Consider the following 27,550-nt stretch of genomic DNA (forward strand, 5'->3'; position numbering starts at 1 on the left):
TATATTTTTATAGGTTTAACTATATAAGGATGTATATGTGTATTATAATTTTGTATGTAAGTTTTAGACAAATATTTGAAAAACATTACCTATCTCATAAGTTTCTTGCAGTTTCTTCTTATGAGTATTAATCGAAACTGCGAATTGTAAATTAGTATTTTAGCATAAAATAATTAAGTTTCTTTTCAAATCAGTCATATACATGTCTTTGCAGCATTTATAAAATAAAACTTGTTAATATATGATACATTTATATAACAGTATAACTAATTAAATCCATTGTGTTTTCACTTACCAAAATTACCTCTCTACCTAGGTATGAAAGTTATTTAAAAAAATAGGTACTTATTTCAAAAAGATTAATAACATTTATATATTTAAGATTAACATTAAAGTACAATACTACAATATTTTATAAATTATGTTTTCCTTTTATTTATTTTTTCTAAAACACTTTCTCAAAAATAAACTATAGTAATTTTAAATAATATCCAAAATCAAATAAATCCATGTCCGCCCAAAGAAATTTTTAAAAATATTTATTCAAAAAAAAGTAATTCAATTTCCATTTCATTGGATCGTTTAACCAAATTTTCTTGTTTGCATACTTTATTTATATTTAATTTATTTAAAGAATCAATAATTATTATTATTCCAGAAACGCTATTTTTTATTTTAATTTAATTATTATTCCATTAATTATTATTTACATTAATTATTCTTATTGCCAGAAACCGTTGCTTCTAGCAGCAAACATTGCTCTTTTGTTGGTTACCCGCCCTTCACATAATATTTAAATATCCGAATGGGACAGTCGGAGATCGGGTGTTTTTTAATGGCGTCTATATTTTATATGCTATATTTTTTAATTATAAACACCGCAGATGTAACATGGATCAAGTTCCCTTATTACATCTGTTTAGATACATAACATTTTAGGAATTTTTTTTGTGGGTATAACAAATGCCATTATTTTATTCATATTTTTTTTAAAATGTAAATAAAACCCTGTATGAAAACACAGTCAAATAATTCTTGGTTTAAAAAATATACAAGTTGTTTAATAATTGAGAGTCTATAATACAGGGAGTGTTTGATTTTGAGAAAAAAAGTTAATAGGAATATATATCGTAAGCCTCAAATTTAAAAAATAATCTTTAAAAAATTTTAAAAATGATACCTGGTGAATTTAACAAAAAAAATTTAAGTTTTAAGACGAAACTCATTGCTTGAGATGAGCAAATAAAAAAATGGAATAGGGTGCCAATAATTGGAAGAATATTATTAGCAGCAAAATCCAATAATTGGCAGCATAGGTGCCAACCACTGGCAATATAACATTTTTCTCTGCCTATCATTGTCACCCTATAAATTTTAATTTATATTGAAAAATATGTATTTTTTTTAACGAAAAATAATTTTAAATATAGTTAACAATATCACCAATAAGAAAAATAACTATTTAGTTAAGAAGTCATAAAGTTTTCACGTTAGTTATGAGTACCAAACCCTTAATAAAATCATAAATTCCTACCTTGTTTCAGTTTCACTCACGACACGTCAAATTCGATTCGCAATTTTACTTAAACTTAAGGAATAATAATACCGCGTTGGCGGTTCACTAGTCTCGGCGATGTTGCCAAAATTACCTTAATTAATAAGTTGACGATAATATTGTCAGATTAGAAGTAAATATCAGAAGTGCCAACGATTAGGTGTTTTACTCTATATCCTTTTTTTATTTTTGGTGAAATTTTCAATTAATATTAGTTAACAGAGTTTTTTTTTCATGTTTTATTATAACTGAAAGTAGATCAAGAAAGTCTGCGGTTGCTCAACAGAATATTTAAATTTTTTTAAGTCTTACAAAATTTATGTTAAAAGTTTTCATCAGACAGTGTATTGGACAAAGATAAATGAATGAGCAGACTAGTGTATTAGAGAGGATTAAATGGGTGATTCAATAAAATATATCATCACAATTTATCATTTTCACTTTTTCTCCTAAAGTAAATGTTTTTCCACTCGAGGGCCACTATAAACTATTTTATGTTTTATACTGTAATTTTTACATGATTTCTCTGGGCGTAATCGCTTTGTCTTGCACGTTGTTATTGACATAAGTCTGTCTCTTTACTACACTATTACATAATAATAATAATAATAAATTAATAATAATAATTTATTTATTTAGCTTGAGCTACAAAAGGTAATACATAATATAATACATATTTAAAAAAAAAAACTTAAAAATTGAAATCAATACAAATAAAAAAATGCAAATTTAAATGACATAAGTCCCATTTAAATGACATTAATATTTCTCACTGTTATTTGAAAATAAAAGGAAATTAATGGTAGTTTGACATTCAGAACAGGCTTTTAAGCTTTTTAAAATAAATATCTGCAAAAACGTGGTTTCCACCGTTACCAAATTGAATCAAAATTTAGGAAACACGGTCATGTAAGAACTTTATCGAAAGGAAAATCTCCAAAATCATCCGAAGATGCTGCGCTAAATTTTCTATTAGAAACAGAGATTAATGTCCATGTTGCGATTAATACAATTTCTAGGAATTGAAATTTATCAGTAGGCCAGAATACTACGTGTAAATACATATCATCCTGATAAAGTACAACTGATACATGAATTGTTAGAAGACGATTCTGACCGTTAAGTGCAGTTTTCTAAGGCTATCAATATCAATAAATATTTCTTTTGAAATATTATTTTTTCTGATTCTACCTTTACTTTAAACGGAGACGTTACCAGGCAAAATTGCAGATATTAGGCAACCCAAGAATACAACATACAGCGTTCTCAAAAAATTAATGTGTGGCCAGATGTTCGATGTCTCAAATCGAATTATTAAACCCTTTTTTTAAAGAAACATTAAACGAAAAGTTAATCCTGATCGACAAGAGGCTGACTTACCTAGTAACAAGATACAACTTCAACAAGACACACACTTTTAAATTGAAAAAAAAGTGTGTGCTTGTACAAAATGGCATACATATACAGAAAACACAAAAAGTCTCACATACAGAAAATTTATAAATCAAATTTAAGCCTTAAATAGAATAACGAAAATAAAACAAAATATGAGTTAAAATTGTAAAATAAAAATAAAATAAATACACGTACAAACTGCAACTACACAAACAAGGGTAATAAGAATAAAACGGTAAAAGAAAGTATGAATAAATAAAACTAAAAATTACTGTTTAAAAATGTATAAATAAAATGAAACTAAGAGTAAAATGTTAACATGTATAAAAAATTATTCTCTATATATTCTCTCAAAAATATGCTAGTTACCTTACTAAATGATCAAAACCTCAATTTATTCAACCCTATTTTTCAGGTTGTCAGATACTTAAATGGGTTTTATTAATTTCTCGGATATTTCGGCATTGTATGGCCATCACCATCAACTTTAACCCAAAAATTTCCCTTCATTTAATTTAGATGCATCCGTCTTAATTTTACACCTTACTAAAACCATTAATTTAACTTCTTTATAAAATTAATATAACATAATATAACAAAGTTTAAAGTAACAAAAAAAAAAACGAAACAAATTCGACGTTGCACAAAGTGAGACAAAGAAAGCGGTTTCATTAAGGTTCGCCCATAAAACGTTTAATCTTGGCAACGTAATAATAAAACTAAAAAGCTGCTCAGCGATGTATTATAATACTATATAAGAGTTATAAAGTTTATTTGGTATAAAAGTTTATTTTAACGATGAGCTAAGGGATAATAACAGTGTTTAATAGATTTTAAGAAAATTATGGTAAAAGGTACTAGCTTAAAAAAAATCGTAGATCCTATCATTAGCCGAGATCTCGCATTTTTTAAGTACGAGCACTTCATCTAAAACATTTGCAAGAAATTACTTTATATGCTTGGAATATGCCGAAAAATTCAATTCATCAATAGAACATTAATTTGAGCAATTTTTAGAAAATTTATATAATTTATAATTTAGTAGGTGAAACAAAAAAATTGCAATAATTATTAAAACAGGAGCAACCATTGTTTATTGAGCACATTTAAGCAGTGGATAAATAAATAAAAAGCAAGGTGTTACATAATATGCAATCAAAATAAATAACAAAAGTCGCCATGCATATAACATAATCCCAAACGAAACGCAGCCCTTTTTTTTAATTGAAAAATTCCATTTCTCCGTTGGTATGTGCTCATTTTGCGAGAAAAAAAATCCCATTTGTAGGTTCAAAAGCGTGTATCTCGACAGAACGTCGAGTGTTTTAAGAGGTGAGAGTGATTGGTAATTTTTGAACAAAATCTCGCATTTCGCTTCCGATTTTAGATTAATAACGGATTTTGATTAAAAGTTCGTGATAGAAAAGTGGTTTGGCAACGTTAACCAAAAATAATAAAAAAATTAGACATTTTGTGAAAAACTTCTTAGTCGATTGTCACCCTGTCGGAATTTAGGTAATAAATAAACATTTGATCAGTAGCGGTTTAATAAATTTAAATGGAAAATCTGTGTATGAATTTCAAATGTGTAGGTGATGTAGTTTTTAAATTATGACCAGTGTTTTGAATTCTCATAATAATAATTTTATAATTTTTTAATTAATTTAAAAAAATATTTTTTTCAGAAAACGCGAAAACAGGTATCCAATCAATTTAAATGAAGAATCTGTGTACAAATTGTCAAATGTCTCGGTTTAGTAGTTTTTGAGTTATGGACAGTTTTTGTTATTTTCTACAAATAAAATCATCCTAAAAAAAATGATTTTTTTTTAAATTTAATCATACCAATTTAAATTGAAAATCTGTATATGAATTTTCAAGAAGAAACATAAAAAAACGACCTTAAGTGTTATAGTTAAACATATATAAAATATGACCCAAATTATTCGGAGAGAAATAAATGATTATTATACCTACCTGTCGTCAAATTCTTGGAATAAAATTAGGCAAATTTTATTTTTTAATCCCTAAGATATTAAGGGATTTTTTTTTTAGTTCTACCCTTAGATTACAAAAGTAATTTTTTATATAATGTTCCAGATATATAGAGTAATTTTTTTAAATATTTAAAGTCATTTGTCATCAAATCCAGGTATATGCAGTAATTTTCCGTTTAATGGTGTAAAAATCATAGTTTATTACTTACAAGCATTGAAAGTAAATTCAAGAAATCCTAGTATATGAAAATCCAGATATATCGAGTAATTTTCCATTAGGTTCCAAGCATTGGAAGTCATTCCTTTAATGATAATTTTAGATTATTAATTGGACCTTTGGACTTTTTTTAACGTAATTTTTTATTTAATCCAGTTTCCAGCACTTCAATATCATTATTTTTTCAAATTATTTCTGTATTCTTAGACTTTACCATTTTCTATTGCATCGTTTTATTCCGGGCTTCTAAATTAAAATTTTAGGTCTTCTAAACATGTGAGAACATTTTTTTAATTTTAGTGCGTGTATTTTATATTATGCAAATACAAACAAATATAATACAATGCTTGTAAGATCTGAAAATTTAATTTATAAACCTGGAGTGAATTGAAGCAACTTTTTAAAATATCCGAAGGCCATAAAAAGGTTACTTAAAGTACCTAGTTACTCAATAAATAAACGTACTATAGAAATAATTACATGAAAAATTGTTTCAAATACCTGAATGACGTCAAATACCTGGAATAAAAGAACAAATTACTTTAAATGCCCCGAAGACGTAAACATTGAAGTTAATTGAAGTTTTTATATATTACTAATATTATTATTATTATTATTATTATTATTATTATTATTATTGGTTATTATTATTATTATAAATGGTCAAACATATTTCATTGAACCACCAACAGTCCAGAATACCTTGACACAATTTAATTTATTTTATTTTATTTTATTTTAATTACACCACTCCACAGAAGAAATTCCAATTATTGAGTGGGGGAAAAAAATACAATATTATACAAATTACAATCCAAAACTAGAGAAAAAAAAAAGAATACATTATTAATAGCAATAGTTTCCTACAATATTATACAATACTTGAATAAAAAATAATTTTGTTTATGTCTACTATCTAGGAAAAGTGTACTCTTTTAATTTCGGACAAACTGCAGTCGAATATGTCACATTGATCCTGAACAGAACTAAAAGTGCCACATGCTCTACGCATTGGAGAATATTTACAAATATTCGTTCTAGGTCTAGATAGGTAAAATGGGTCAGAATTTCTAGATGATATGCGGGGCACATGAAGATTTACATGTCGTAAAAAGTCTGACGAATCAATTTTATTATTAAGAAGTTTAAATAAAAATTTCAGATCAGCAGATTTTCGCCTCTCCTCAAGACTACTAAAGGAGTACCTTTCTAGTATGCGTTGATGTGAAAAACCAATTTCTGGGTACACTCCGTCACATTTATATGAAAGGAACTTTAGGAATTTACGCTGAACATTTTCTAGTTTATGTATATGATTAAAAAATATAATAAAGTTTCGATGAATAAAATAAAGGAAGAAGGGGAGAGTGACATCTCTAAGCAGGTTCTTTGCGATCTTGCTTATGTTGTGGGTGATCGTCTTTTGGATATTATCAATACATCCTTAAGTACTGGGGTTTTTCCGCAACCCTGGAAACTTTCTCTCGTTGTTCCTGTTCCAAAAGTGCAAAACACTAAATTGTGTAATGAATTTCGGCCAATTAACACCGTGCCTATTTATGAGAAGCTCCTTGAAGTATGTGTTTACAGCTACTCGAACATTGTAATATAAATAAAATAGTTGTACCTAATCAATCGGGGTTCCGTAAGAATCATTCATGTCAGTCTGTCATTATTAATATAGTTGATAATTTTCTCAGGGCCCCTGACTCTGATAATCTAGTACTTGCTGTGTTTTTGAATTGTGGAAAGTTTTAATTTTTTTAAAGAACGAAGATTTTTTTTCAAAATTAATTTTTTTTTTGAAAATCGCTGTAAAAAGGTAGGAAAGTAGGTGTCGAATTAGTTTAAAAAAGGAAAATCTGTATACACATTTTCAAATGTGTAAATTAAGCAGTTTTTGAGTTATGGATAGTTTCCTGAATTTTTATGAAATAAAATAATCCTAAAAAAAATATTTTTTTTACAAATTTTAAATTTTTTTAAAACACACTGAAATAGGTGTCCAATTAATTCAAATGAAAAATCCGTTTTACAGAGTGTCTATTTCATGTAAAAGGAAAAATCAGTAGTGACAAGAATTTTTCTATTAAAAAATTACTCCATTGACAACGTTTTACTTTGAATCCCTCCCATATATCAGAACTAACTTCTATCCATTTTCTCTTGAGACCAACCAATTAAAACAAAATAATCATACATAAGTTTTCTTAATTATTTATATCCCTTCAAGCACGTAACACTTTTTTCAAGTTTCTTTTAGGTATTTTTACCCAGGCATTAAAAATCGTAATCTTAGACTTCAAATGTATTTTTATTATTTCCTGTTGCATCATTGTATCCAATCCTGTAAATTTAATTTTTAGTTCTTCCAAGCATGTGAGAACATTTTAGTGCAGGTATTTTAATTAACGTGAACCTATTTCAAATATTTGAAATAATATTCAAGGCATTTGACATTCCAGAAATAAAATGATAAATTGTAATAAAATTGAACACTATTTTTAAAATTTAGAATAGGTACAACTTACTTAAAATGCCTGTATAGTAAAGTTTAAAAAAATCACCTCCAATGCTTGTAAGATCAGAACAATTTAATTTATAAGCCTGAAGTGAATTGAAGCATGATTTAAAAAAATTCGAAGTGTATTAAAAATTACATAAATGTATTTAATTACTCAATTAATAAACATACTATAGAAATAATTATATGAAAAATTATTTAAATACATAAATGGTGGAGTCAAATGTCTGGAATAGAAAAAACAATTACTTTAAATGCCCTGAAGACGTAAACATTGTCAATTGCAGTTAATTGAAGTTTTTGAATATTACTATTAATATTGTTATTAAAAAAATTAAAGATTATAAAATGATAATCTTTAAATGTATCAGTTAAATAGATTTTGAGTTATGGATAGTTGCTGATATTTTTCTTAAATAAAATCATCCTAAAAAATATTTTTTTTACAAAATTTTAATTTTTTTTAAACACGAAATTTTTTTTCTCAAAATTGAAGTTTTTTTTTGAAAATCGCTGTAAATAGGTGTCGAATTAATTTAAAAAAGGAAAATCTGTATACAAATTTCTAATTTTTTCAAAAAATGTGTAAATTTAGCAGCTTTTAAGTTATGAATAGTTTTCAGAATTTTTATGATTAAAAACTAAACAAAACAAAATATCTAAACAATAAACAAAAAATCCTAAACAATATATTTTTTTTTACAAAATATTTATTTAAAAACGCTGAAATAGGTGTCCAATTAATTCAAATGAAGAATCCGTATTACACGATTTTGTATTACAGAGTGTTTATCTCATGTACAAGGAAAAAAAACAGTAGCGACAAGAATTTTTCTATTAAAAAATTACTCCATTGACTTCCAACATTTTACTTTAAATCCCTTCTCATCACAACTATCATATCATATCACAACTAACTTCTATCCATTTTCTCTTGAGACCAACCAATTAAAACAAAATAATCATACATAAGTCTTTTTAATTATTTATATCCCTTTACTCTCTCTCTCCTTCTCCCACCCACCTTAGGCCCCCATGCCGACATTCATTAAACTCCTCGCTTTTATGCATGTCAGAGGTTCATTGTGAAAGATACTATCTTAACAGGGAGTTAAGAGACAAAGGGCCCAAAATTCAAAAGACCTCCCCATGCTGATATCACACACTTTGCATTAGTGTGAGTACATGTTTTTGGGTAAATTGGACCCTTATATTGATACAGAAACTGCAAAAGGGGGCTTAGGAACTTATCGTCTTATTTTTTAACAGATTACTTAGGCCTCCATAGTTTAACCAACAAAAAAATTGTGTAGTTCTGCCTTATTTTTACTCGCATTTATAATATTTCTTGTACTGCGATAAGGCAAATAAATCAATGTTTCCATACTACATGAATCAGCTCTAAAACGAATCTTTCATGACTTTGGAACTTGATGGACTCATTGTCATCATTAATAAATACTATATGTTTCTTACCTAAAACAGTAATAGAACTGGATACGGTCATAGAAAGCAACCAAGCCAATCCTATTCTCAGTACCACGGTTCTCGTGGTGGTGCTATGTCTAGTCTTCAATGGGTTTCTAATGCCCAAGTACCTGCCGAGGCTTATGAAGCACATGTGCATAATTGAAGCCGAACAGGCCAAAACGTCACAGGTAGCGTACACGTTACACCATATCAAACCAAAAGGCCATTCACCTAAAAAAAGAAACAAAAAAGCATTTACTTGTCGAATAAAATAAAAAACTTGATAGTGAAGAAATAGTCCTCCATTTATTTATTAAAGATCTAGTTACTTAAAATTCCCTACATGTATGAAATTAAAAAAAAAACAATAATAATAAATAGAGGGTTTTTTAACATGGAATCAAACCCTGGGGCGTATATCCAGTACCAATTTTAAACCTTTTATCCTCTGATGATGGACACCGCTGTGTCCGAAACATGTAGAGAATTTTAAATAACTAAATGTTTAATAAATAAGTAAAGGGAGACTGCAGAATAGGCTAATAAGATAACTAAGATAATATTTGATGTGTTCTATATTTTATATCCTAAATTTTCACATTTAGAATTTATTTTTATTTAACATCCTTGATTATGGTGCATTTGTTTATTGGAATGTATAATTGTGCGTCATCTGCAAATTGTTGTAGTTTTATTTTTTTTACTTTTTAAACAATGTTTTATACATTTATAAAAAAGAAAATTGGTGATAGCACAGAACCCTGGGGAGATATTTAAGATTTTAAGAAAAATGGACACTTGCCTACCTTCTTTGGACTTAATTTTGTTTAAATTGTTTTACTTTGTCCTTTTATTTTTATTTTTATACTTTTTAGTATAGTTTTAAATTTTATATTGTTAATTTTAAGTTGTATTTTCTCGAATCTTGCCTTGTTACCATATATGTAGCAAATATACTCAATAAACATATTATTATAGTTATAGATGCCATTCTAGCGAAATGATGAATTCTATTGTTTATAAATAGTTAATCGAATTTAATAAGTTGCCAAATAATATTAAGGAATGTAGTTATATAGGAGAATTTAAACGGTTGTTAGGAGGGTTCTAATTTTAATATTTATGTGGTTTACCGTTGTATTTTACTCTTTTATTATTTATTCGCTTACTTTTATATTTACTAGTTTTATCAAGATATTGTAAATATGTTTTTAGAAATTATAATATATATTATTGTACTTGTATGTAGCAATATGCTAAATAAATAAACATTATTATTTTTTTAAACTACCATTAAATTTTTTTATGTTTTTTTTAAATTAAGGTTTATTATAAAGGACGTAAGATTTTAATAATCACTTCTAAGATTCGATTTAAAAATGAGTACAAGAATAAAGAAAGCATTTTATTTAATTTTTTTCCAGTGTTAAAAACTAAAAAATTCAAGGAAAGTCATTACAGTTAATAAATAAAAAATATATAACAAGGACAAGTAATAGGAAATATAAATGCTCGAAAAAAATATAGAATTTTAAAAAAATCGTCAAGGGGTTATAAGAAAGAAATTTTAAATAAATACGGATTTTTAAGTAATTTATTTATTTATTTTTAGCAATACATCCCAACAGTATAAACCATTTACAGAGCCAAGGGTTACAATAATGTTTTAACAATTTTTAAGATATAAGAAATACATACATAAATTAAAACTAAAATATTCTCCGCGACATCATAGTATAAACTATATTTTAACAATTTATAGCAACAATCTTAAGCTTCCTATATAAAAATAAGGAACCACAAATTATAAACCCCAAACAAAATAAATACTCTTATACCTAAATCTCAAAGAGAGAAAAAAAAAGTAATGAAGTAATATAAAGTAATAAATTGTTTAACTTTCAATTTTATATGGTTCTTTTTAAAATAATGATTAATACAAACTTATTATAATCAAAAAAAAGAAATACGTAAAGAGCATAACAAATTAATAAAATAAATTCCTAAGAAAAATAAAAAAAATCTTATTCAAAAAGGGTTTATAAGAAATTTAGTAAAAAAGAAAAATAGCTGCTGAAAAAAATATACAGGGTGTCTAAGATAAGGATTTTGCCAAAGTTGCGTACTTTGAAGCGTATTTAAATGCCGTTGAGAAAATTCAAAAATTTTCATAAGCTTCCGAGACATTGGGAAAAAACGGAATTGCCAAAATCGATTTTATTTTTTTCTGACCTTATTTTAAGAGATATAGAAAAACTAACAACACATTTGTATTGGTATTTTTTGAGAGCTACATGATGGCATTTTTCGATTTTGTATCCGACGTTTCGTTTTTGAGAAACCATCATCAACTTTATTTTTTTATATGGCCTGAAAAAAAAGTATTCCCTATCAAAATCCTAATGTTACTTTTAGACTTTTATTATTAGACTTGAACATTTGGGTTTTTTTGTTAAATTAAGACAATTGTAATAACATTTATCATCCCCTATTCAAAAAGGGTTTATAAGAAATTTAGTAAAAAAGAAAAATAGTTGCTGAAAAAAGTATACAGGGTGTCCAAGTGGCGTACTTTGAAGCGTATTTAAATGCCGTTGAAAACATTCAAAAATTTTCATAACCTGCCGAGATATTAGGAAAAAACAAAAATTTGCCAAAATCGATTTTATTTTTTCTGACCTTATTTTAAAAGATATAAAAAAACTAGCAACACTTTTTTATTGGCATTTTTTGAGAGCTACATAATGGCATTTTTCGATTTTGTATCAGACGTTTCGTTTTTGAGAAACCATCATCAACTTTATTTTTTTATATGGTCCGAAAAAAAAGTATAACCTGTATTTTATTTAGTTTTTTATTACAAATTCAACAATGTATCACTTGTCACATTTTTTTTCCATTAAATGCAAGAATAAATGCGATTTTTCTATTTTTTTTTTATATTTTAAAATAGGCTTTTTAAGAAAAAGTGTTGTTAGTTTTTTTATATCGTTTAACTTTTAGCGGCGCCTAATTTAGTTGGTAAAAAAATACCTAGTGGAGCCAAAATATTTTTTTATGAATTTTTATATTTTTTGTAAAATTGTAGTAATTTAATACATCAGTGGAACATATTGTGGATCACCGCGACATAAAATAAAAAAACTAAGAGTAAGATAACAAATTTATTTAAAAACTCATACAAACTTGGGTACAAAAAATATATTGCATGATAACTTTGGAAACACTCTTTACGTTTTCCCAAGACAAGGGACTTTACATATAGAACATACCCTTTCCGTCCTTACTGGGTTAGCCTTAGTGCTACAAAGCGCACATCTTCTTCTGGTACTCCTTATTGGTTGATGAGCGGATGACTGCTGTCCTATCTCTAAGGGTACGTAAGGTTTGTATTTTTTTATTTCAACATCTGATGGTGCAACAAAATTTATCTTTCGATTTACAAGCGTTTCTGAGATTAAGCCGTTTCTGACACTTCGTCTAAAATCTATAGCAGACATTTTTGGTAACTCTAACCTATTATAAATAATATTGAAATTTACAATTGATGCATCTAATAAGTAAAAAAATATTGGATGCCACCACTTTTTACTGCGACGGTCAATCTTGTAGTTAGAAAGTCTTTGGCCAAATATGTCGACTCCATTCATATTACAATTGTAATCGATTATAGATTAAGGACATGGAATTTCAGTAATTTGTCCACGTCTTTCTTTTCTTTTTACTGTTCCTACATCTTCTGGATGATGAAAATTTGATAACATGTGAACACACCGACGGTCTTTCCATTTTGCAGCTAACAATCCGGTACTGCTTGTAAACCATTGCACATCACCGCGTTTCAAATTCTTGTCTGGTTTAAATTTTGGCATATGACGACGATTAACATTTTTCGGTTCCAACAGCATGGATTTTTCTTTCTTTCAATTGTTGAAATAGATCGACGCTAGTAAAAAAATTATCAACATATAACACATGGTCTTTATTTTCTAAGTGTTTTATCAAATTTGTAACGACTCTTGAACCAAGGCACTTTTCTATCTCACCAGTAGGTGATTTTCCAGTGTACAAATCAAATTTTAGGCAATAACCAGATTTAACATCCACATCTTATACCCCCTTTTGATTGGTTTTTTTGGCATGTACTGCTTAAGGCTTCTACGACCCTTAAATTTAATAATTGACTCATCAACTACAACTACTTGATTAGGAATTAGGCATTTTTCAAAATTATAAGTCATAGGGCGAATTTTATAGAGCTTATCGTCTGGGGAAGATTTTGGAGGCATCAGAAAATTATTATTCAGATGGAAATGACTCAAGAGCCATCCAAATCTTTTTTGGGTCATTACTGAGCCGATAAAAGCATCATGCAATTCGGGAGCAGTTGACCAATAATACTTATAGCTGGGACTACGTTTGTTGTTTACTCATACAAACTTGGGTACTAAAAATTACGTTGCATGATAACTTTGGAAACACTCTTTACGTTGAGCAGTTGACCAATAATCCTTATAGCTGGGACTACGTTTGATACCCATTAACAAATTTATGCCTAGAAAAAAGCATTAATTTCATACTGATTTGTAGGGACATAGCTTCCCAGTTGAAAGTTTTTCCTGCTCGGCATAAACATTTGTTTGTTACACTAAAGTATCAATAAATTTCTTAATAATAAACAGTTCAAAAATCATCTACGGTGTTGGATCATTAATGTATTTGATAAACTGAGGAATTCCAGAAGGTTCGGTAAATTGAGGAAGAGGATCAGGTCTATGAACAAACAGGAATTTTACCTTTTGACCACTGTTGTTGCAGTTCGGAAAGGGGGATATTATCACTTAGATCTTCCTCCTCAGAAACCGGCAGATCTTCTTCCATATCTGTAATAACTGTAGGAACTTAAGTTTCGTCCTCTATATCGGAGGAGTCCATATAAATTTCTGACTCAGACCCCGAAGGCAGTGTATCGACATAAAATGTATCGATTTGTGTGTTGACTTCATCGTAAGTCAAACCTCCTACCGTCTTAAATGGCAATGGCTCCATAACTTCAAGAAAATATTGTATAGGTATTTTATAATTAGTGAAACTCAATGGAGCGGTGGTAGTAAAAAAGGACCACATAAAAACAATGTTTTTTTACAACATACTAATAAATATATGTAAATTAAATATCTATACTTACTCGAATGATGTAAGCTATCACTTTTTGCAGGATCTAATAGTATTTATCAATTTAGACACAAATAACTAACTTTTGTTTATTTTAACCTCAAATTTAATTCGTAACAGGTGTTTCATCAATGCTGCTATCCACCGAATAAGAAATCTAATCGCCAAAATAAAAAAAATGTCCACGGAGCGAGCTCCAATAGGTGGTTTAAATTTTGTGCTTCGGCAGCGCATTGCAAAGCAACATCAAAATATGGTCTATTTTTTGAACCAACGAGCCTTTAAACCATTAGTCAGGTTGGTTTAAATTTTTGACCATGAATACTTAAAGAGTTAAAATAAGGTCAGAAAAAAATAAAATCGATTTTGGCAAATTTCGGTTCCTTCCCAATATCTCTGCAGGCCATGATAATTTTTGAATTTTCTAAACGGCATTATATACGCTTAAATACGCTTCAAAGTACGCAACTTTTTTCTAATTCAACCTAAGCTGTAACTTCAAAAGGTACTGAAATCCCCATGCTTATCTTGGACATCCTATATATTAAAAAATTCTCCGGAATTTAGAGTGAAAATAAGCTTTTGGAAATTTTATCTTTTTTTATATTAGACCTTATTGGACTTTATAGTTAGGACCTTGAAGTTTAATAATCAATCATCAATATGAATCTTAGGAAAACCTTGATTCTTATTTTAAAATCAAAATCCTAAGTTTTTTTTTGTTAAATTAAGACAATTTTAATAACATCAATCATCCCCTAACTCTCTAAAACTACATTACTTTTAACTGCTTTCCCTAATGCCTCTAAGATAACAAATTTAAGCAATTAAGAAAAAAAATGTAAGAATCGCTCCAATTTTCTTAAGAACTTTCCTTTTACCACGCGGGAATTAAAAGATAAAACAAAATTCGCCCTTTTCTTTCTCTCTCTCTCGATTTTACCTTTCATTTATAAACGAAGAATTTTTTCTTCTATTTTTTTTAGGCTCATATTAATCCGATAAGGACGGTTTGAAATGCAGGATATCTCCTCTTATCCAAAAAGCCCCGGGGTTGAACGTTCCCTTTGTTTTCCTTAAATGTCCTTTTTTAATATAATTTTTTTTGGGAAATTTAATTTTTCATGCCTTTGACTCGAAATGTCTTGAAAAAACATATTTTACGGGGTGAATATCTTGTTATTTGATCCTAAGAGAAGGGTAATTAAATAGGCTTTTGGAACATAGAGAAGGAGAGAAAGAAAACGAGATTTCTTAACTATATGTAGTAATCCAAGATTATTCAAAGGGAGGCAAAAAAGTTGCGGTAAAGTGTACAATAAAACATATAACAAATATACATAAAACATTTATTTTTCTTATTAATTTTCATGGTTTTCTTAGGTCTAAAACGGGGTTTCCTAACAATTTTTTTAGTGCAAATAGGACCTATTCATTACCGTTTTTTCCTTAGCCAAAAATCGAGGTCCAATTACTCATTTAGCAGCTCCACTTTCCGAACTATTACTCAAATATAATAAATCCGGCCGAGTAATTGGACCTGCTTATTCTAGCGCAAACCTTTCGGCAACATTCTATATTAGACAAATAAATTACTCCCTACAACTGAATTTATAGTCCAAGGTTATCTTATAAATTCCATAGTTACATGCGATTTATATATGTACGTGCGGCAGTCTCTTAAATATGAATGGATTTCGATCGGTTTTTGTTTTGGACGGAATTCAAATTTACGTATCAACAAAAAAAAACGACTCTTGTACATTAATAAATTTTGGTCAGGTCAAGTTTTCAAAAAAAAATCATTTTTGAAAAGTGGTTGCTTATTGCACTTTAACATGCCTCAATCGTTACTCGATATAATTAAAATTGCTTAAGTTATAAATAAATTTCTTCATGAGTTAAAATTACACATAAATATAACCAGAAAATGAAATAAAATACAGTATCGCGGTACCAAAAGAGAAAATAATTTGCTTTAACTAATGTTGTTTTTCAAAGATAATTTTCAAATCCTCTCTCATTTTCCCATTGCTCGTTTATTGCAAATTGCAAGAGAATAAACTTGCTCATTGGCAAATTAACCACAAAAGGGAGTTTAATTGCAATAAACGAGGTTTCACTTCTATATAAGAAAAAATTGATAATTATTTATTGATCAGTTTTCATTAATATATTTTATTGGATTTTGCTGGAAACCAGTTAGACTTAATTGCAATAAAGATAGCCTCCAAGGAGTGTTACTACAATAAAATAAATATAGTTTATGTCAGAAAAAAACCAAGAAAATATTGAAGAAAAAAAAAGCACAGCTAGAAAAAAAAAACGTTTAAAAAAATACAGAAATTCAATTTGAACAGGCACAATTTATAATTAGTAAATTTTTTTAATTCCTCTGAATACCAAATAGTGTAGTCTTCATAGAACTCTTAATTATGTTAATAAATATGTCCTTAATATAAAATTTTAAGCATTAAGATTTGTTTATGAGAGCGATATTAGAGATATTAGAGAGGAAAACAAAAGGAGTATAAAATAAAAAATAAAGTTAAAGAAGAACAGGAGAAAAAAGAATGGAAAGAGAGAAGCTTGTAGGAACTCATAAATTCCGTTGATAAGAGAACTCATGTCGGAGGCAAAAACAATAATGAAGTGCAGAAGAAGAGGATGGAGAAGAAGATAGACAGAAATATGAAGAAGAGCTTCAGAAAAAAAAACTTCTTTAATTTATATTACAAGAAGAAAAAGAAGGATAAGAACAAGAATACAAAATGGAAGAGCAAGAATGAGAATGTCTTTGAAACAATTTAAATTAACATGAGACTAGAGATAAAAATATGAAAACAGACACTTATATTGAATACAGAATTAGATGAAAAATCAGAAAAAACACAAAAAGGAAAAGGAAGGATATAAATAAATAAGAGATGAAAAAAAATGCACTTCCTCATTTTTTCTATAGATTTTTTCAGCTTTCAAGACTAATATCTCTACTTTTAAAAGTTCTTGAGAAAAACTCTGAAACAGGTGTCCAATGAATTTTTTAGAGAAAACTCTGTTACAAATTTCACATCTTTAACTGTCCTGGTTTCAGAGATATGAGCACTTTGTCTTTAGGAATCCTAATTTTTTTATAATTTTTTTTTAATTCCAAGACTAGTATCTCTACTTTTAAAAGTTTTTCGAAAAAATCCTTAAATAAGTATCTGATAAATGTAGTCAAAGAATCTATGTTTTAAATTTCAGATGTCTTGTTCTCCTAGTTTCAGAGATATGAGTACTTTGTTCTTAGGAATTCTAATTTTTTTAAATATTTTTTTTAATTTCCAAGACTAATATTTCTACTTTTAAAGGTTTTTGGGACAAACTCTAAAATAGGTGTCCAATAAATTTGTTCGAAGAATCTATGTTTTAAATTTCAGATCTCTAGTTTGCCTAGTTTAAGAGATATGAGTACTTTGCCTTAAGAATCCTAATTTTTTTATAGATTTTTTTTAAATTCCATGAGTTTTTCGAAAAAATCCTTAAATGGGTATCTGATAAATGTATTCAAAGAATCTAAGTTTTAAATTTCAGATCTCTAGTTCTCCAAGTTTCAGAGATATGAGTACTTTGTCCTTAAGAGTCCTAATTTTTTTATAGATTTTTTTCAAATTTCATGAGTTTTTCGAAAAAATCCTTAAATGGGTATCTGATAAATGTATTCAAAGAATCTATGTCTTAAATTTCAGATCTCTAGTTTGCCTAGTTTAAGAGATATGAGTACTTTCTCCTTAAGAATCCTAATTTTTTTATAGATTTTTTTTTAATTCCATGAGTTTTTCGAAAAAATCCTTAAATGGGTATCTGATAAATGTATTCAAAGAATCTAAGTTTTAAATTTCAGATCTCTAGTTCTCCTAGTTTCAGAGATATGAGTACTTTGTCCTTAAGAATCCTAATTTTTTTATAGATTTTTTTTCAAATTTCATTCAACATTCAACATTGGTGTTCAACATCTATGTTTTAAATTTCAACATCTATGTTTTAAATTTCGGATTTCTGGTTCTCCTAGTTTCAGAGATATGCGTACTTGGTCCTTAGGAATACTAATTTTTTTATAGATTTTTTTTCAAATTTAAATACTAATATTTCTACTTTTTAAATATTTTGGGGAAAACTCTGAAATAGGTGTCACATAGATTTATAAGGAGAAGTTGTGTTCCAAACTTCACATCTCTAGCTCTCCTAGTTTCAGAAATATGAGTACTTTGTCCTTAGAAATCCTAATTTTTTTATAGATTTTTTTAAATTCCAAGACTAATATATCTAAAAATTCTTGAAAAGAACCCTAAGAATTAGAGTTAAGAGTTAGAGAATCCTAATTTTTTTAAAGATTTTTTTGTTCTAATTCCAGGACTAATAATTCTACTTTTAAAAATTAAAAAAAAAACCCTAAAATAAATATCTAAAAAATTTATTCAAAGAATCTATGTTTTAAATTTCAGATCTCTAGTTTGCCTAGTTTAAGAGATATGAGTACTTGGTCCTTAGGAATCCTAATGTTTTTATAGATTTTTTTTCAATTTCCAAGACTAATATCTCTACTTTTAAAAATTAAAAATAATTATAAAGGTGTCAAATGAATTTATAAGGAGAAGCTGTATTCCAAATTTTAGATCTCTAACTTTTTTAGTTTCAGAGATATGAGGACTTTGCCCTTAAGAATCCTAATTTTTTTATAGATTTTCTTTTCAAATTCCAAGACTAATGTTTCTACTTATAAAAGTTTTTCGAAAAAATCCTTAAATAGGTATCTGATAAATGTATTCAAAGAATCTATGTTTTAAATTTCAGATCTCCAGTTCTTCTAGTTTCAGAGACATGAGTACTTTGTCCTTAGAAATCCTAATTTTTTTAAAGTTTTTTTTAATTCCAAGACTAATATTTATACTTTTAAAAGTTTTTGGGAAAAACCTTGACATAGATATTCTTTGTCCTTAGGAAACCAAATTTTTTTTCTCAACTTTGAATATAAATATTACCATTTTTAAATGTTTTTAGAACATTTATAAGACATCTGAAAAAAATATCACGGACATACAATTTAAATACAATCTTAATAGTAAAAACCTTGACTAGCAAATAAGATATCTTAAACAATAATTAGGTTGTTTAAAAGTTGTAATAAAACTGATATCTAGAAAACCAGAGGTTACGCACCACCATAAAATCCCTCTCATTATCATAGTTTTATTTTGGTGAAAACTCAGTTTGGAATAAAAAGTAATCAAATGAATGACAAACTAACTAAAGATGCGACTCATTTGGTTAATATTAGTAACTACGAATACAAAGTTTCTTTCTGTAATATTCATGTAAAAGCAAAAAAGAATTTTGCTGCTTTCAAGAACATTGTAAGAACATTCTTTTTTACCAACGAGTCCCCTCTCAAACTATTTAAATATTAAAACTTTTTATCGTAATTACAACCGAAAATTTAAATCACGTATTTTATGTCATATATATCAAACGATGTTAATAAATAAAATTTAAATTCGCGGATGAATATTGGATGCGCATTAAATCCGTAACATGTCCCGACATAAAGTAAATTTAAATGAAAAATTACGCGCTTCAATGGTTTTTGGGCGCAGACAAAAAAAAAATTATGAAATTTATTTTATTAAAGAGACAAACAAAAGCCAATAAATTACGCTCGTATAAGACAACCGTGGGAGGGGGAGGGGGCAAATAACTCCCTTCACCCCCCGCGACATCGTCGAAACAAATTTGACTGGAAGGAACATTCTCATCGTAAATTTTGAAGGGCTTTAAGGGGCCATTTCAAACTAAGAAAAATGTCAAAAGGCCCTTTTATGAGGCGAAAAAAAGGTTGTGTTTCGAATGCTAATGGCCTTTAATATAAAAGGGCCTCATTTTCGAAAGTGGATTATTGTGGGGAGGTGTGTTAAAAGGGCTTTTGGGATTAGTGTTGGATCGAACCGTTTATTTAAGTATAATACCTCTTTAAATAACTGCCATAAATAAAATTTAAACGGTTCCTGTTTGCATATTTTATAATTTGTTTATTTTTGATAATAGTCCATGTTCTGCGAAACTGAAAAACATTTTTAGTGTCTTTCAACTTGATAAAAGTATAAAAGATTTAAGAAGAATAAAATTAGGAATAAATTAAGGGATCTTAATTGATGTGATTGTATGTAATTACAGAAACTTCACTTTATTGTTAGAAAAAAAATCATGTAAAAAAAAAACCCGCGCCTCCTTACTGTTCATTCAATGCAACAAACGTTTCGAGCACTTTACTTCGTCATTAAACTTTCAACTGGTTTTAATGAACAGTAAGGAAGCGCGTTTTTTTTTTACATGATGTGTTATTTTCAGTTTGTCACTCTTATTTTTTGTATTCATTGCATTGTAAATTGTTTGTTGATATGACTGGATGTTTTTTTTTATAGAAGCACTGATGTCCTATAATGTTTTCTAACAATAAAGTGAAGTTTCTGCAATGACAAAAAAAAATGATCCATCCACCAAGACCTTGACTTAGCTTTTTCATTATTTAGTTCAACCAAGACAATTAATTAAAAAATTATTAATTAAAGCCCAAAGATTTTCCAGGGTTAAGAGTTTAAGATTTTAATGTTTTAAGATAAATTTCGAAATTTTAATTTAGCAATTTTTACGTTTTTCAATTACTTAAATGAAGATCAATTTCAAAATGGTCATTTTAGGCATCAATTGAAATCAACAAATCAAATTTCAGGGCCTTAAGAGTAAGTTCAAGATCTAAAATGTTTAATTTAGGGTATTTAAATAATTGAAAGAATCTAAGATTCTTAATACTTCTTATAATGAAGAGTTAAAGGATTAAGATTTTTAGTTAAAGTTAAAGATTTTGAAAGCTTTACTTTTAGTTTTAGGGAAAATAAATTATTTTTTTAGAATTCTTTAAGTAAAATTTTAAGATTTTTAATATTTTATTCTAATAAAACTTTTCGACTTAACCTTAAACATATACTTTAAATTTAAATAAATTTGAAGGTTAGAATATTAGGGCATAGATTTTCTAGTGTAAGAAAATTTAGGGTTTGTTTGAAAATAAATTTCAAAATTTTATTTCATATTTTAACGTTTTTCAGTTATTTTTTCAAGTCTGTTTCAAATTATTTCTATTAATTGTTTGTACTGTTAAAAGTTGAAATATTGAAAGAATTAAAGATAAATTGAAAATTTTGTTTAATGCTGGAAACTTTAAAGGTTAGCAGATCAATTTTAAAATTATTAATTAAAGCCTTAAGATTTTCGAGATTTAGGTGTTTAGGATTTTAAAGTTTTAAGATAAATTTCAAGATTTTCTATATCAACCTTAACGTTTTTCATTTACTAAATTATTTTGTTTTAAATAAACCTCAAAATAACTATTTCAGCCATAAAGATTTTTTAAGGATAAATACTAAAAATTCAAGGATTTAGGAGAAAGTTCAATACTTTTAACTTAAAGTGTCATAAAAAAATTGAAGATCTTTAATATTAATGTTCAATGACAAGGATTAATTTGTAAAGAAAAAAATTAGAATTAGAAATTTTATTTTACACATAATTTCAAGGATAAAATTTTAGGATTTTAAGATTAATTTCGAGATGTTTATTTTAAGCGTAAAGGTTTTTTAATACTGGTATTTGAGGATTTAAAGGATTGAGGTTAAATTTTAAGGATTTTGATATTTGTCTTAAGCTTAAAAATTTTTTAAGAATAGTGAGTTAGGACTTCAAGTTTCATTATAGATTTCAAGACTTTTTATTTTGATTTTAATATTTTTCAAATATTTATTAATTTTCTTAAAAAAAACATTTTTCGGTTTAATATCTTAAAACCTTAAAATATTAAATTTTTATATCATTAATTTGTTTCAAATTTCTCTTGTAGTTCCTATTTATTTTTTTATAAAATTCCTTGTAAACTTTTCTTGATCAAGATGTTTTATAAATTTTATTTCTTATTTCGGTGATTATTTTAGCCACTTTTTTCTATTTTTTAAAATTTTCAAATTTTATGTTTTTTTTTCTCAAATTTATACTAATTTTTAGTTTCTTAATATCCTTACTGTGAAGTGCTTAGTACCTGAATTTTACTGATTGTTTAAATCTTTATGTATTTACAATTATTTCAGAACCCTGGAAAAATTGGAAAGTTACTTGAAATTCCTTAAATTTTTGCTTAAAATTCCTGGAATATACCAAAAAATACCTACAATAATTAAAATCAAATAAAAAATTACTTCAAATACCTAATACACTACTATACTTAATATGGTAAATAATTACAATTACTAGGAAACAAAAAAAATACATAAATTACACGTAACTTAATAACATAAAATTCATGAAAGACATACAGAAACTACCAGAAAATCCTGATTTATATCAAAAATAATTTATCCCTAGAAAAGCGTTTTAAAAAGATCTGAATTTAAATGAATGTTATTAATTTAGATTCCTAAAAATGTAACATTTTTTTAATATTTAAATTTAATAATTTTCCTTAATATTAAATTAAATATTAAAAAACTTTAAAAGCCCAATTGTCTGGTTGTCTAAAAAATCGAGTAAGCCTCAAAAAATAAAAAACTAGAATACCTAAGCAAGAACTCATTTTTCGGTTCATTCTTTACATGGAATAATTTTTTTTTAATTTCTCTTACAGGCACTATATTTTGAACTTCTTTCCTTTTTATTTTTTAGTTTTCTTTATCATTTCTTTATGTATCTTCTTACTTATTAATATTTTTAAATTGACTTCCCTTTGCTAGCAGTCAGGGATAACCGATCTTCAAAATTTACTGATAAAACAAATATCGCCAAGACTTTTATCATATAAAAAAACTATAAAATTTGTAATATATCCTACAATAAATTAATATTACATTCCTCCAGTTGATTTATATTCTTCGAAGGTAGAGGCCCTTTAGGGCGAATATATTAAATTCAAAATTAGCATACACCAAGGATTAAGGCGACGAATATTGTATAATAGCGTTTTACTCAAATTCGTATTATATTTAAAGGATTTAATCCTGTTCGGGTAGTAATACTCCTAACGGAGTTGTAATAAATTATTTTTTTAAGGTTAGGAAAATTACGTTTTCGTTCTCTTTTAGAGGCTGAAGCTCTGACTAATTTTGCCATACAATATTATATATTGGAAGTGAGGTTTCTTTAATAAGAATTTTTTTACACAAAAATAATATTTTTGAAAAAAAAAAGAAAAGACACAAGAAGTAGAAGAAAAGCATTTGCAATTTAAATTCTCAAAAATCCCCGAAAGGAATAAATAATTTCCGCTTAACTATTCTTTTAATTGCAGGAAGTTTTAAATTCCACGAACCTCACTCGGTCCCGCAGTCTTTCTAAATCAGGACGCCCTTTGAGCAACTAAAAACGCACATTAAATTAGTTAAAGTGAGTGCAGATTAAAGAAAATGGCAAAGTGGAGATTTTTTCTTGCTCATTTTTTATTTTTAAATTAAATTACAATTATGTCCTCGAAAGACATTTTCAATTCGATTTTCTCGATATGAGCAAACAGAACGTGCACATCCACCGTCGTAGCCGCCGAATTTCGAAAGTAATCGCGCGGAAAATTGAAGTCAATACGGATTTCCGGTTCGGAAATATTTTTCCTCTGTATTTTCCCGTTGTTGCATCGGACATTATTTACTTAAGGGAATAACGAGTGCGCCACAGTAAATATACCAGTTTTCTTTCGTTCAATTAAGTTCAACAAAAGAACTTTATATTAAAGAAAATGGAAACCACCCCCTCGGATAATTAGGGTGCCTTGTATCAAAGTAGTTTTGGGACAATACGGTTTTACAACAGACAGTTTATCAGTTTGAGTTATTTAGTAAAGTTTGGAGAAACTGTGCATCTGGGCATACATTTTTAGAGAAAGTTTTGCTCGTTTAAGGGTTGAAGTAGAGAACTAGAAACAAATAATATTTTTAGACATTATTGAAGAAAGAAAAAAATATTTTAAAGTGCTTGAAGAAAGTAAATAATGGTATTTATTGTAATTTAGTACTAAAAAACGTACTTATTATGTACTGTAAAGGATATGCCAAAAGATCCAGAAAAAAACATTATATTATGCCAGGAAATTGAGAAAACATAAATGTACATTGTACGATACCATCGACTTATTATGAACCCCTAGTTTTTTTTCTTTCTGGCGGTCGAATAAACAGCAACGCTGGCTCTTTTAAGTCAAATAAATCAAAAGTTCGTGATTCAATTATTTTAAGTGCTTAATAAATTTTCCATAGAAAAGTTTTCTTAATAAATTACTGAAAGTTTCACTTTTTTGAGAGTAGTTTTTTCAAAATTTTAGTCAGAAGTCAGTGAGGAGTTTCTGAATATGGGTGCTTTTCTGTTCTTTAAACCTCAATAATTAAACAATATGTTAGTTAATATTTTCAGTGCCCTATGAAGTTTCTATTTAATTTAATTAACAAAGAAAAGAAGAATAAAAAATCTGTTTAATCTGAAATCTGTTAAATTAAAATTAAATAAATGGAAATTAGATCTGGTTCTAAAGAATCTAATGAAATGAAGGAATTTACAAATGGAACTAAAAAATAAATAAAACACATGACAATAAATTTAACACAATTTCATGAATATTCAGGAAATATTTCTGCTTTATGTAATAACGTTCTGATAAAATCCATGGTCAGATAGAGGATCAGTAAATTTCAAGTTATTAAAAAAATGTACGTTGTACGATGCCTTCGACTTATTATGAACCCCTAGTTTTTTTTCTTTCTGGCGGTCGAATAAGCAGCAACGCTGGCGCTTTTAAGTCAAATAACTCAAAAATTGATCATTAAATTATTTTAAGTGCTTAATAAAATTTCTACATTAAAGTTTTCTTAAGAACCTACTGAAAGTTTCACTTTATTCATGAGAGTGGTTTTTTTTCAATGTTACTCAGAAATCAGTAAGGAGTTTTCAAATGAAGGTGCTTTTCTGTTATTTAAATTTTAATAATTAAACAATATGTATATTATAATTTTCAGTGCAACTATATCTTCTCTATTTGCTCAAGATAATATTCTACAGTCACCTGTATTTATATACTAGAAGTTGCTTGCATCATATTCAAGAATCGACACAACTTAGGGCAAAAAACCCGAGGTATGTCACGCCACAACAAAACAATTTGCAACTACCAATTCCCACATTCACTCTTATTCAGAAATCAATTTTTTAAAAGTATTTGTTAGGGAAGATCTACTAAAACCTAGGGGAATTTTATGCAGAGTTTTGGAGTGAAAGTGCTTTTCTGTTCTTTAAACCTCAATAATTAAACAATATGTCAATTAATCATTTTCAGTGACGTTTCCACTTAATTTAACTTAATTAACGAAGAAAAGAAAAATTTAAAAATATGCTAAATAGAAATTAAATAAATGAGGATTAGATCTGGTTGAAAATGAAGAATCTGATAAAATGAAGGAATTTACAAAACTAAAAAATAAATGCCTTCGACTTATTATGAACCCCTAGTTTTTTTTCTTTCTCGCGGTCGAATAAGCAGCAACAATCCATTGGATGTAGGTGCTTTGCTGCACACTGACTTTTTTAAGTCAAAAAACTCGACGATTGGTGATTAAATTATTTTAAGTGCTTTTTAAAATTTTTACAATAGTTTTACTTTCAGTGGCTTATTAAGTAACTCTCACTCACTGAAAGTAGTTTTCTTAAAATTTTAGTCAGAAGTCAGTGAGGACTCCTCTATTGTGTTTCTCTCTTCTATTCTTTGAACCTCAATAACTAAAAAATGTTTAAGTTAATAATTTTGAGTGCTCTACGAAATTTCCAAAAAAAAAAGGTTTCTAGAATTATATACAATTATATCATTTCAATTTGTATTCGCTTGGTCATTTGTACAAGCTCTTAAGGTTCATTACTATTGCGAGAGTAATTTAGTTTTATGACAAGGGGGTAAATTTACATAGTATTCCAGTGTTGCCAGTTTAAAACTAAAAACAGAAAAGTATGTAACAAGGAAAAACAATTTCCAGGATTTCACTTGTAGATAGGAAAATTGTACAACATGTACTGAGTTGGGTTGTATAGGTCCCTAAAGTTTTTTATTATTGCTTAAGTAATTTTTGTGACTAGCAAATAAAATTTCATACTTATTCCAGTGTTGTCAGTTTACTTAAATAAACATTGTATGATGGTTATCCTATCAAATGCCTTTTTAAAGTCAATAAATCATATATATAGGCTCTTTTCCTAGTGAATTTTTCAAAAATCTTAAGGAAACGTATAATTACTGGAAGACGTACAATCTTAATAAACGGAAACAAATTTTATAACGTGAAATTCTTGAAACACTTATAAAAATTACTGAAGATACATGAACAAACTGATTATAAAATAATTATAAAAAAAATATGTGATACATTGAAAATTATTTAAAATCCTTGCCAAAAATTATGGAAGGCTTAAAATAAACTGGAAAATTATTAACAATAGCTAAAAATACAGAAAAATATGTTTTTCAACAGATGGTTACTTCAACTATCTGCAAGATTTAAAAAATTGTTAAAAATATCAATACATACGCAACATGAAAAATTTTTTAAAATTACTTCATGTTAATTATAAACGCCTGGAGAAAATAAGGAAAATTATGTGAAAGGGTGAAAAATGACGAAAAGTACCTGAAAGACATAAAAAATGACTTAACATACTTGTAAGAAATAAAAAATTACAACAAAAAATAAACTGAACGAAGTACAAAAAGCCACGTTCAGTGCCTGAAATAAAATGAAGAATTATTTTCATTTACTGAAAGAGGTAAAATATTATTTAAAAGGCACAGAACTTATAAAAAATCACTTTAGTTTAGTAAGAACTATAAGAAATTAGTTTAAAATCTAGAATATAATAACAAAAAAATTAGGTATTATGAATTTTATTTATAAAATATTGAAAATTTGCTTTAATTCCCTTAAAAGTTAAAAACAAAATAATATCAAATGTCTAAAAAAAAAATATATACAAAATAAAAAATATTATATAATGTTTAAAGGTCAAATTTAACTTTAAAAACAATTTTCGTTAACTTTTTTTGAAAGGCGTTAAAAAGTTACGCATAAATATGAAAAATTATTCCAAATCCCTGATGTCTATCTATTGTC

The 27,550-nt window shown here is 27.3% G+C and overlaps 1 protein-coding gene across 2 annotated transcripts in view; it reads right to left on the minus strand.

The window, feature by feature from the left end:
* Positions 1–27,550, minus strand: part of LOC126743936 (5-hydroxytryptamine receptor 2A) — a 93,626-nt gene that overhangs the window by 37,756 nt on the left and 28,320 nt on the right. For both annotated transcript variants that reach the window (XM_050451218.1, XM_050451219.1), the window contains exon 3: positions 9,165–9,389. In XM_050451218.1, coding sequence (XP_050307175.1) covers positions 9,165–9,389 — 225 coding nt within the window. The remainder of the gene's footprint in view (positions 1–9,164; positions 9,390–27,550) is intronic.

Source organism: Anthonomus grandis, chromosome 13 (genome assembly GCF_022605725.1).
Source record: "Anthonomus grandis grandis chromosome 13, icAntGran1.3, whole genome shotgun sequence".
NCBI lineage: Eukaryota > Metazoa > Arthropoda > Insecta > Coleoptera > Curculionidae > Anthonomus > Anthonomus grandis.